The sequence below is a fragment of the Quercus suber genome, unplaced genomic scaffold (genome assembly GCF_002906115.3).
Source record: "Quercus suber isolate HL8 unplaced genomic scaffold, Cork oak 2.0 scaffold_231, whole genome shotgun sequence".
In the NCBI taxonomy this organism is placed as follows: Eukaryota; Viridiplantae; Streptophyta; class Magnoliopsida; order Fagales; family Fagaceae; genus Quercus; species Quercus suber.
Window position 1 is genome coordinate 540,436 of NW_027069688.1, and position 11,980 is coordinate 552,415.

An 11,980-nucleotide genomic window follows, 5' to 3' on the forward strand; every position below is an offset into this window, starting at 1 on the left:
AAAAAAAAAAAAAAAAAAAAAACTATAAATTTTAAAAGGAATTTTCTCACAATAGAGCATAACTACAAGCTAATGGTTAGAATCCTTAAACGAGTAACCCTTTAAAATGTGTCTACCATCTATGTATTATATGTCTCAAGTCAAAGCAGGCTGACATACAATGCCTGCTTAAAGAAAAGTAACTATAAATTTTAAAATGGATTTGCTCATGATAGACCAAAAGTACTAGTTAATGGTTAGTATCCTTAAATGAGTTACTCTTTACAACATGTCCACCATCCATTTGTTATGTGTTTCAAGTCAAAGCAGGATGACATGGTACCGCTTAAAGAAAAATGCCTATTAATTTTAAAAGGGATTTACTCATGATAGAGCAAAAGTAATAGTTGATAGTTAGTATCCTTAAATGACTAACTCTTTAAAATGTGTCCACTATCTATATATTATGTGTCTCGAGTCAAACCAGGATGGTATACAGTGACCGCTTAAAGTCAAATAACTATAAATTTTTAAAGCAATTTGCTCATAATAGATCATAACTACGAGCAAATGGTTAGAATCCTTAAATGAGTAAGTCTTTAAAACATGTCCACCATCTATGTCTAATGTGTCTCGAGTCTAAGCAGGATGACATACAATGACTGCTTAAAGAAAATTAACTATAAATTTTTAAATGGATTCGCTCATGATAGACCAAAACTAGTTAATGGTTAGCATCCTTAAATGGGTAACTCTTTAAAACGCGTCCACCATCTACGGGGGGGGGGGGGGGGGGGCAGTGGCCCCCTCTGCCCTACTGTGGGTCCATCCCTGTATAAAAAAAAATTATAATTAAATTTATGTTATTGAATGTCCTAAAGAGCAAGTTATGGTACATTTAATACTCCATTAAATAATATTTTTTACACTTTTCAAAAAATAAAATCACATTATATAGAAATATCTATAAAAGCACTCACAACCACAATGAATTTGTGCTTGCAAGTTAATTAATTATTGACAATTGTGCTTGCAAGTTAAAAATTTTACTAATGTGTGCCCTTAGGGCACACATTAATTTTTATTTTTGGAAAAAATTTTCTCGAGAATTGAAAAAGTATTGACAGCTTTTTCAATTTTTGAGAAAAATTTTCTAAAAGTAGAATGCTTAGTGTGTAGCCTAAGGACACACATTAACCGGACCCTTATTTAAATGGTAGAATCGATATTTACTGCATTGCATTGATTACTGAATAGTTATATTTAAAAAGACAAAGAATAGGCTCGTATTATAAAAAGAGGAAAAAAGAAGAAGAAGCAAGCTATTGGTACAATAAAAATAAATGTTTACAATTACTTTGAAATTAAATTAATGTCAAAGACCCAATCAAAAAATATATCATGACTACATGGCATATGGACAGCAACTGCAGCACCATGATTAGGTCGATAGGTTAATCTTTTCATGGCATCTATTTTTTTTTTTAATTCCTCTTATGCAAAAAGGCTAAAAAGGGTGGAATCACACCTGAATAGAATACCTCACATATTGCAAGGGAGGGCCAAGATTTGGGGATTAAATAATATGAATTTATGGGCACTGCCTGGCTGGGAAGAAAGAGAAATTGTGAGTGGTCTAGGATTCTTCACTTTTTCCATGCTAGGGGTGTTTCAGTTACATGATTGCATTAGTTGCATACCATAATACAGAGACATACAGACAGGCACAAAAGGAGATCTCTATAATAAAAGGAAAAGAGATGGTTCATATGGGGAAGGTTGGATTTTAGAGAGATGCTTTAAAACGAGCTAAGCAATGCAAATAAGAACTTTATAGCCATTTTAGTGATTTTAAAAATGAGTAGTGTTACTTCCACTTAATAAAGAAAACAATCATAACTTTTGTGAGTAGTGCGTTTTAGTTAGCTTAATTGGTAAAGTTGCTAATAGTTGAATAAGAAATCTGAGGTTTAATCTCCGCCTGCACCAAAAATTGATTAGTGTCTTGGTCTGTGGTCTGATGATAAAGAACTATAATCAGAAGCGGACACAATAAGTTGAAACCCTATGAAAAAAGGAATAAAAAATAACTTTTGTGAGTACAAAAATGGCATGTGGCTTTGAATCTCTCTTTTTAAACAAAACTGGTCGATATGGGGAAGGTTGTATTAGAGGTACAGGTACTTCAAATAAGCAATCAAACAAGAACTTTTGCCACTTTCTTATGCTCCAAATGATTGTTAATGAACCCCACTTAATTAAAAAAAATACTTTTAACTTCCATTAGTACTAAAGTGACATGCATTTACTGACTTGGTATTTGTATGATTTTTTAAATCGGAACAGACAAAGAATTATAAAGAAATCGATCCCTATTTTCTAGTCCAACTAATTGATTTAATCAACAATTTTATATAGCGGATATTATTTATTAAAAAAAATATCTAAAAATGTTTAGCAATGTTTATGTGAGTTGTCACATCTTATATATTAAAAAAAAAAAAACATATATGTTAAACATATTAACATTATTAAAAAATAAATATCATCCTTAAACTCTACAAATAATAATCCCTCAAAAAAATTGAATAAGTTCTAAATTTCACTACATCCAACAGCTTATGAAAAAGAAATCACTAATGAAATAATAAAAAAAGGAAAAGGTGGAAGTTTGGTAAATAGCAAGAAAAACAGTGTAAACAAATTTGGGACGGTTGGATATGGCAGAAATAAATAAATAAATAAATAAATATATATATATATATAACTAGATTTAATATTGGATTGGCCTTGTGATTGGCATGGTCTTGAACTCGGCCAAGCAACACCGACTGCCTTTTACGATGTAGAAATAGGCTTGTTGATGGAGGACTCGATCTCGGATCTTTTTGCATAAATCCAAGGTCAACTCCTCCATGATCTTCGTGTCATTAATTTTTTTGATCCTCGGCTCACCAACTAACAAAACTAATATCTTCCATCAAAAAAAAAAAAAAAACAGAACTAATATCTTTTTGTTTTGCATCCAAACATATAAATGTTGACTAAACTAGTTAACTAGTAGTACTTGTTAAAAAAAATCTTTTGTTGCTTCAAAATATGTAAAATTGTAAATTAATGTTGACTAATGGTAAAATGAAATGTTTAATCATTGAAAAATGGGATTTAGGAATACACATTGAATCAATTTGGGTTTCCTATAATACATCCATAATAATTGTTAAAGTCTTTGTAGGGGTCAAAGTTCCAACTCTCTTAAATTCTTTGAAAAAAAAAGGTTGTAACATAGAATTAAAAACAACCCCCACACCCCCCCCCCCCCCCAAACCCAACAAAAAAAAAAAGTTATTGTTGTAGTTTTATGTATAATATTACTCACATGAGTGTGGTTCCTACGGAGATGGGTAACAAATAACCATTGCATATGAGTAACTCTCATATATTGATGACACCAAATACTAGCTCCTCCAAAAATTTCCATTAAAAAAGGGCATCGCTTTCATTTTCCAGGATTACTTCCTATTAGTCTCATGCTTGAGTAAAAATTTTGAACTCTTGGCAAAGATAAGAACAATAAGTCCATTGACACAAGTTTTTTCATAACTTGACAAATTGTGATTAACATATAATATCAATATCATAAGGGTAAAATTTAGACATATTTTCTTGGGTACAACACATTAGATTTCTAAATTAATTATCTTATTCAAACTTAAATCTGCTATTAGATTTTATTGTCCTTGGAAAAGATAATAGAGATTGTTTTCTATTGGTCAATGCAACAATGTGTTTGAATTTAAGTAAAGAACCTTATTATATATATATATATATATATTTTTTTTTTTTTAGAACAAATTGAAGAACCTAATGTATAACAATTATACTTAAGTTTTTTTAAAATAACATAAATGAGGAGCCTATATAAAACTGATATAGTAAACAACTATACCTAAGTTTCTAACATTATTCAAAGAACAATTCTAGACAGCATTGACATTCACTTGCATATGCACGTAGTACGTAGAAACAACCGTTTTGGTCCTAAAACAAAGTATCAAAGTTCAATTTCCTCTTACTTTCTAATTTCGTCAATTTGCATGAAGCATGTCGTCTGAACAACCTCCTTAGGTTCAAAATTAAAAAATAATAATATAAATAAAAAATAAAATACTTTAAAATTCCCTTTAAAAATACTTAAAAATTTATTTACAACAAGAATGGAATATTATTGGATACTTTAGGAAAATAATGTTTTGTATATACTTATTGTGAATGGTGGTTTTCGATATGAATTTAATTAATAAAAAGAGAGGAGAGATATTCAACCATTTTAAAAAATTTATATAAGGTTGGCCAAAAAAATTTTATATAAGGTTAAATTAACATAATTAATAATTGCATCATACACTTACTTTTCACTTTGCCGACAGATGCCTATCTTGCTTTTAACTGAACCTACATTTAATTATTCTTTAGAATTTCCATCTCAGCCTAGAGGATTTTCACCTAGAGAAGCGGTCAAGATCTAAATTCAATGGCTTAGATATTTTAGATTTACCCAACTATTCTTACCGTTTAGTAGCCCAAACCAAAATACGAGCCTGAATACAGACCAAGAAAACCTGTAATAGTGGGAGAAACACCTTTGTGAGTAGGAATAGGATTTCTAATTACGATTTTACACGCTGAGTTGTACACTTCCATACACACTCTCTGTGAAAACACGATTTTCAGCTGTGTATCACTACTTTTCTCTCATAACTAAGCTTTTTAGTATTTACTGCAGCCCTATGTAATACATACATGCCCGTGAAGCCCATACTTTTTGACTTAATCTGGCATGAAAAGAGAAGGTCACATACAGCCACAGATACTCGACTTAAGGGTCACGGGACCAGAGTTCCATTGGTTTTCTAAAGTTGGGCATGATAGAGATTCTAGAGACTCTGACAGGGAAAACCTTAGGTGCATTTATATAAAGTTTTGTAATTAAATTTAAACACGTGTTTGTTTTTTAATAATTTCAAACATACCATTGTACTATATGTTGTTTAAATTTAATTAAGAAACCTAAAGCATTGTGCTTTGACTAATATGTTACTGTCAAGTTTCTAGTCTCCTTCCCAAGATTCCAGATTTATCTCAATTCTCACCACATACAAAAAGTAGACCCACATCAACACCCTAAATAGGAAAAACAAAGCACCAAAGTGTTTTCTGATGACCACAAATGGCATAGTTTTGAGAAAAGGAAAATGTCCTGGTAATCCATTTATTTGCTGGTGGTATTAATTCTCAAGGATGACGATTCTTATGGCCACACACCAAAAGAACATACCTATATGTCAAACTTTGAATCAATATATCTTACCATTGGAAGTACAAGAACAAAGGAAATAGAAGCTTGCTGTTTCATTGATAGTTAATTATACAAAACTGATGGATTATCCCATTTAAAAATAGGCCATCAACAATAGACTACTTACAAATCTATTTTATGCAATTTGAATGTATCTTTCATAAAACCACAATGACTAAGAAAGGGTGAAACTCACTAATTAAATAAAACCTGTGTTGTGTGATGCTTTAACTATATAGAAATTTGTGGTCTGGCAAATAGCTTGACAGGAAGATTAGACAAGAAGACAATAATTATTTAACCATTTTTGTTTCATATGGGAAATATATAGAGGTAGCCACCGTCAGTGACCTTATAGACGACGTTTCTTCTTCTCTGGTGTTGCATGCACTTGTGCTTTAATCCCATATGTACGTAACTGAAAATTTTCAAAAGCCTCGGAGATTGCTGCCACCTATAATGTAAAATCAGGAAAAGGAGAGAACATTACTGCAACCAGAATGGAAGAAATTTTAATAAAAAAATGTGTTAGCATTTTAGCTTACAGACCAGTTCAGGCTTTTTAGAGTACACCCTCACTATCATATCTTGATATGATGTAGGCAGCAAGTGACTAATGCGATCATCAGGTATCGAGAATTTATCCTCACTCTCATAATCCTGAATAAAACCTGAACTGTTAGAAATGATGCTACAAAGAAATCCTAACAGAAGTCTTTCAAACTTGATACAGCTGCTTTCCTTTCATTTCCTCTTCTTTTCAATTTGATAACATCCCCTCTAATCAATATTTTGCCAACATGATGTCTTTAGAATATCTCATGTACAATGGGGTTTTAATCTTATCATTATTATCCCCTACAAAACTTAGAAACTTAGAAATTAACTGCTGCAAGTAGCAGGTAATACGTTCTCTAAATGTTTCTATCATACAAATATACAACATTACAAAACTCTCACCCAACAGAAGCATGAATAAGGACGCCAAAAATAAATTGAGGCAGTAAAGTGCTGGTGTGTGAATTAATATTTAGCATTGAAAATTTAACCTCCCAAACCCCCCCCCCCCCCCCCCTTCCAAGTTATGTCAACGTTTCTACCTCTTGTATCAATTGTTATGGAGGAAAACTGTCAATTTTCAAGGTTCCCTCTTTAGATTACTGGCAAGCCAGTTATCAGTTGGCTGAACAGCATTTTGCAATACTATAAACATGCATTTACCCTGTCTTAGTAATGCTGAAGTAAAGTAAGAAAACAATAATTTCAAATCTTAAATCAAAGATATTAAAAGCTGAGGACAATATGCTTAAACAAAACTAGAATCTAATAAGGATCAGGTAAGTAAAATAAATTTGCGTACCTTAAAAAAGTTGATTCTGGAAGATGATACATGCACCAAAAAGAGGGGAAGGGTATATGCCAAAAATACATAAATAAATTATAAAGAAGAAAAGTCCAATTAAATTCATCATAAATGCTTCATACTTCTTCAAGTACCTTTCTAGAGGATTTTGCCTTCCCCGAGTCAAATCAATCCTGACATTGCTAACAGAAACATCCTCCTCTTTTAGTATCACTCCACCATTTTTCTATGATATCAGATTGAATTACACTCAATATTAGAGACTCAGCTTTACCTGCTTTCAAAGAACACAACACAAGCCAGTGTATATAGCTAGGTTGAATAAGGACCTGACCTGGGAACAAACAATATCTTGAGGAGTGACATCTTTGAAATTTTCTAGTTTGTCCTTTGGTACAGCATACTCATTACAAAACTGCCACAGAGAAAAGACAAAACATTATAAACATCAACATTTTTATGCACAGGTTCAAGTCCCTACAAGTGCTAACAGGTTCATCGACATTACGAAAATATGAACATTTTGAAAATACAAGAGATCTTCTTATTGCTGTTATTACTTACATTTTACATTAGTTTAGAGTATGAAAGAAGTTATTAGCTAGCTTGACTACCTGGTATAAATTCCTCCTACGAATGCGCATGATTAAGTCCCTAGATTCCTTCAGTTCTGGGTTTGAAGTGGTCTCGATGGTCTTCATTATCATGTCATCTAGCTGCATTACAAAGGAAGAAAGATAACAAAGAAGTTCATGATATAAACACAAGATTATCATTACACCAAAGTTCAAGTAAGCAGCTCTTGAAACCTTCCAGTACTTAGAAGGATCTTGAATGAAAGATGAAATATTTAGATAATCATTTGCTTTTAAAAGTGCATCAACCACCATAAGCTCTATTGCCTGTAAAAAGAAGATTCCCATATTAAATAAGAGGAATTCAAATTTTAATAGTAATTCTTTTGGGGATGTGGGGATATGAAAATAAGGAAAGGAGAGTTATGTGCCTCTCCATACAGATGAAGATATTATTTGATTGAAGAATAATTTTATCCATTTTACCTTTACTTTTGGATGTGTATAAACTGTTCGATACAGATCTGCCCGAGTGGCAAATAACTTGTGGATGGTCAGATCTAGCAAAAATACCAATTCATAAGCAGGAGATTTAAAAATTAAATGTGAAATAAATGAATTTGATTGAAATACTAACAGTCCTTAGCACGATAACAGATCTCATCACCCAATACCCGCATTGACTCCATTAACCTGAAAATGGAAAAGAAAGCACGATGCAAGAGAAAACTTTCAATTATATATCTAAATCAAAGCCCCAACAACAAATAAAGTTAGTTAAAAGTTCAATAAAACCTCTGAAACTGAAAGTTGCACCCAAGACCACAAGCTCGGCAATCACGGGCAATATAGTCAAACCTGCAAATTTTTAATTTATTGAAAGGTTAAAATCTAGTAGTAATAGTATGAAGCAAAAATATATATATATATATATAAATTTAAAAAAAAAATGACGCTTGGATGAAATATTGGAAGTATAATAAATTTCCAACAGAAAAATAACCATATCTTACTTGTCCACATCAATTCCATTTCGGCCATTTGCAACAATATCATACAAGAAATGCTTCTCCCCTGAGCCCTACATGTTAAATACAAATTAGAGACTGGAAATAGACAATAAATTTGAAATGACACAAAATAGAATGAAAACTATCTGAACAAACACAAAGTAATCTAGAAAAAGATCTTACTATTGGCCGTGCAAATTCAGAGCTTGCCAGTATCATCTCCTGCACAGGAAAATTAATAAAAACCATGAAAACAGAAAATCTAAATTTGTTATTTAATCATCCAAGAAACTGTACCATAGTGAAGAGAGGATCTCCCCAGCCCCTCCTTTCTTTTTCTTTTTTTTTAATTTTTGGAAGGAGGGGGGTTGGAGATTGGTGATCAGACAACCTTCTCAAGCCATCCAGCAACACATGGTTTGAAATGTAATTTTCCATGTAATGTAGTGTAAACAAAAGAACAGTTACACCACTAATTATATTTCTAGATGCAACAACATACAAGTTAGTTTATAGTTAAGAAACCATGTCATCCTGAATTTTTACAAAATAAGTCATTAAAGTGCCAAGTGATCATGCGCCAGTTATTTGGTGAGAATCAATAACTTCATTAGTCTCTTCAACTCTATCCAATACTATAATAGTATTGGAAGAATTAAACAAAAGGATGCTAAGATACTCAATAAAAACACAGAAAATCAGCTTACCTTGACTTTTCTGATCATTTCTGGATCAATTTCAATATAGTGCTTATCAACAATATCGTCGACCAACTTCACTGACATTTGCTCGTGAGACCTAGAAAATCAAAGTTTAAACCTTTTTATCTTCTGATGGGAAACGAAATTATTAGGAATCAGATACTGAAAGAATACATTTCCCCCAGAAAGATAGAAATGTAAAGTTGAAATAAATGCATTCTAATTAACATACCAATGACCATCAAGAACCCGGGGAAGAAACTCGCGTTCAAACAAGTGACTGAAAGGCCCGTGACCAACATCATGCAGAAGCCCTACAAAATGTATGAATGTAAACAAAAGTTGGCATAAAATATAAGCAACACGTGAGAAACATAATTCATTACCTGCAAGTTTCACTGTTTGAATATCAAATTGATCAATATCAAGCTCCAAACCCTGCAATAATGACAAGCAAACATACATACTATCCACAACTTCTTCCAAATTGCGTGTTAACAAATATGAGTTACAATAAAAAACAATTTTGTACTTGATAATTTTTAAGCTTTTGAACAGCTTCACCAGCAAGCCAATATACCCCAAGAGAATGTTCAAACCTGGAATGCACAGCACCTGGATAAACCAAGTGTGCCATACCTGAAACACATGAAATATTATATATGTAAGCAAGTTTTTGAGCTGTACTTGAAGATCAACAAATGATCATGTATCAATATTGATGCTTTGAGTATATTTTAGTTACAATATCAATATCAATATCAATGGCATTGCAGTGTCGATTTAAATGTAAATATGTGTAAAGACTAAAGACAACCACTCAACTGTCATAAACTTATAGTCAAATACACACACCCACAAATATACGTACATATGTACGTACAAGAGTCTCACTGTTGGATGGAATTGCTGCTTTTTCAAGCAATAACAATTGTTTCTGCCATCAAATCAGATATAAGAATTTCACAGCAGGGTGTTACATTCTACTACAAGTACTTGATAGCTCCTAAAACTGCTACAAATAACTGCTTATGTCAAACTTTGATAGCCCATCTCTAAATTAATTGATGGGTGCAAATGCAATTGTCCAAAGGTCAGAATACTCACCAAGCTGTTTCAGCTCGCGAAGCCTGCAATATCAGAATCATTAATAACAAACAAAATAACTATTGCCAACTAATAAAAAATAAGCAAGCAATGACAAAAGCAAAGATAATTTTCCAAAACATTTTTTGGTTAAAGCACAATCCAATATCCCTGATGGCATTGTAGAAATTTACTTGCCTTTGAAACTGTTCGGTATCAATGAACTTCAAACAAAGCTGCACCCAACAGATAAAAGAGTGAGTCAATCTAATCCCATGAAGTGAAACTTCTATAACGGTAATCAAAATTTCTAAACTTGTCTAAGGGAAAAAAAATGTAACACGTGTCCAAATACAGATTATACATCTTGTACTAAGTATTGAACTCTTTCCTCTAAAAATAAAAATTTTAAAAAAAATTAAAAAAAAAAAAAAAAAACCCTCATACTATATACTAATACTTTGCTATACATACAAAGTCATTAACAAAGCCACGTGGTAAAATTTCTACAAAGCCACGTGACATATTGTCATAAGGTCAAAGTTAGTTACCGAAGGTTTTAGTTTAATTTAATTTTTAGGACTAAATCTAAAACTGCAACCAAAATTTTAAAGAAAATCGATAGTAACCAAAATTTCACAAAGACTGAAAGAGTAATCAACGAATAATGAGAAAATTAATATTAAAAAAAAATCTCTACTTAAAAGACAAATCACAGAGCACAAATTTTTCTAGAGAGAGAGAGAATGGAAATAAATAAATATACTTACTGGGTCGATGTAAATGTTGCCGTGGACATTGTCGTGGACGTGTTTGGAGAGCCTGAGATCTTGTGACGAAGCGAAACTGTAGATGGGCGAGAGACTGAGTCCGTCGTTGCAATAAGCTCCCATTTCACTTCCACTTTCTTCTTCTTTCTTAGTTTCTTTTAAGCTCTAGCCTCTGGTAGAGAAACTAGAGATTAGAGATATAGGAGGAACGAGAAAGTACAGGAATATTAGGGGTTTAAGCTTAGCTTTAAGAAGGCGTAGTTATTACTACTTATTAGTATTTAGTAGTACTAATAAATTTTTTTTTTTTATAACCTACTAATAAATTAAAAGTAATGCTAAGGATATCTAAGACGACTCAACTTTATATCAAAACTTGTTATGCGTCGGGTTTTAAGTGGTTCAAGTATGATGATGGGTTCACGTGGAATGCACTTATATTATTTTATATGTACCTAACACTACTCATAAAATTAATATTAGTTTAAAGAAAAGGAAAATGTAAAGGGAAAGGGAGAAAGTGAAAGTGAATGGTTATATTTGTAGCGGATGATTAAAATAAGTAATAAGTTTGGTAGTGGAATTCGAGGAGTAAAGGCTGAAGACCGAAGTATACCGTTCCGTCAAATTGTGTTTGTGCCTTCGTGAGTGATTGCTCGAGAGCATGTGTTTACTCTCATTCCTTCCACAATAGTTTTTAAATTCTTTACCTTTTTTTAATGTTTTAATTTTGTTTTTTAAGGATTGAAATTGGAAGTAACTTTTTTAACTCCCAATCCCAGCCAGTGTGTCCCATTTGGGGGAAGAGTTTTTCTAACGCTTAGACTTTGACATCACAACTTTAACTTATGTTGAGTTTTTTTTTTTTTTTTTTTTTTTTCATATATGCCACGTGACTCAATCCTATTCAATCATATATATTCATCTACCAAAAAATACTCAAATATCACTCATAAAATATTTTGGGCCTCCATAAGTATTTCCCCATCTCATCATAAGATTGGGCCACAATATAAACTATCACAAGAAGCTCAAAAACACATATCTTATTCAATTCCATTATCATTATTTAGTAAGCCCAAAATCAGTTATATGAGCTCAATACGCACATCCTATTCTTTTTAAAGTCCAAGACTA

The 11,980-nt window shown here is 32.0% G+C and overlaps 1 protein-coding gene across 1 annotated transcript; it reads right to left on the minus strand.

Annotated features, from left to right (window-relative positions):
- Positions 1 to 5,372: 5,372 nt before the first annotated feature.
- Positions 5,373 to 11,154, minus strand: LOC112015603 (uncharacterized). The gene is made up of 19 exons (XM_024048024.2): positions 10,844 to 11,154; positions 10,272 to 10,309; positions 10,095 to 10,117; positions 9,520 to 9,626; positions 9,374 to 9,425; positions 9,220 to 9,301; positions 8,994 to 9,084; positions 8,470 to 8,508; positions 8,290 to 8,357; positions 8,072 to 8,134; positions 7,914 to 7,969; positions 7,763 to 7,836; positions 7,511 to 7,603; positions 7,316 to 7,417; positions 7,036 to 7,116; positions 6,836 to 6,927; positions 6,699 to 6,714; positions 5,888 to 5,998; positions 5,373 to 5,792 (listed from the first exon to the last, which is right to left on the minus strand). The coding sequence occupies exons 1-19, from the start codon at positions 10,964 to 10,966 to the stop codon at positions 5,691 to 5,693; spliced, it is 1,413 nt and encodes a 470-aa protein (XP_023903792.2). The 5' UTR covers positions 10,967 to 11,154; the 3' UTR covers positions 5,373 to 5,690.
- Positions 11,155 to 11,980: the final 826 nt, after the last annotated feature.

Bases quoted from the DNA above. Each gene is read 5' to 3' on its own strand.
- LOC112015603 (XM_024048024.2), bottom strand. From the start codon at position 10,966: ATGGGAGCTTATTGCAACGACGGACTCAGTCTCTCGCCCATCTACAGT. The intron at 9,426-9,519 runs GTACAAAATTGT...TCATTATTGCAG, and splicing joins AAAAGCTTAAAAATTATCAA to GGTTTGGAGCTTGATATTGA. The intron at 5,793-5,887 runs GTCTGTAAGCTA...TTTACATTATAG, and splicing joins ACTCTAAAAAGCCTGAACTG to GTGGCAGCAATCTCCGAGGC.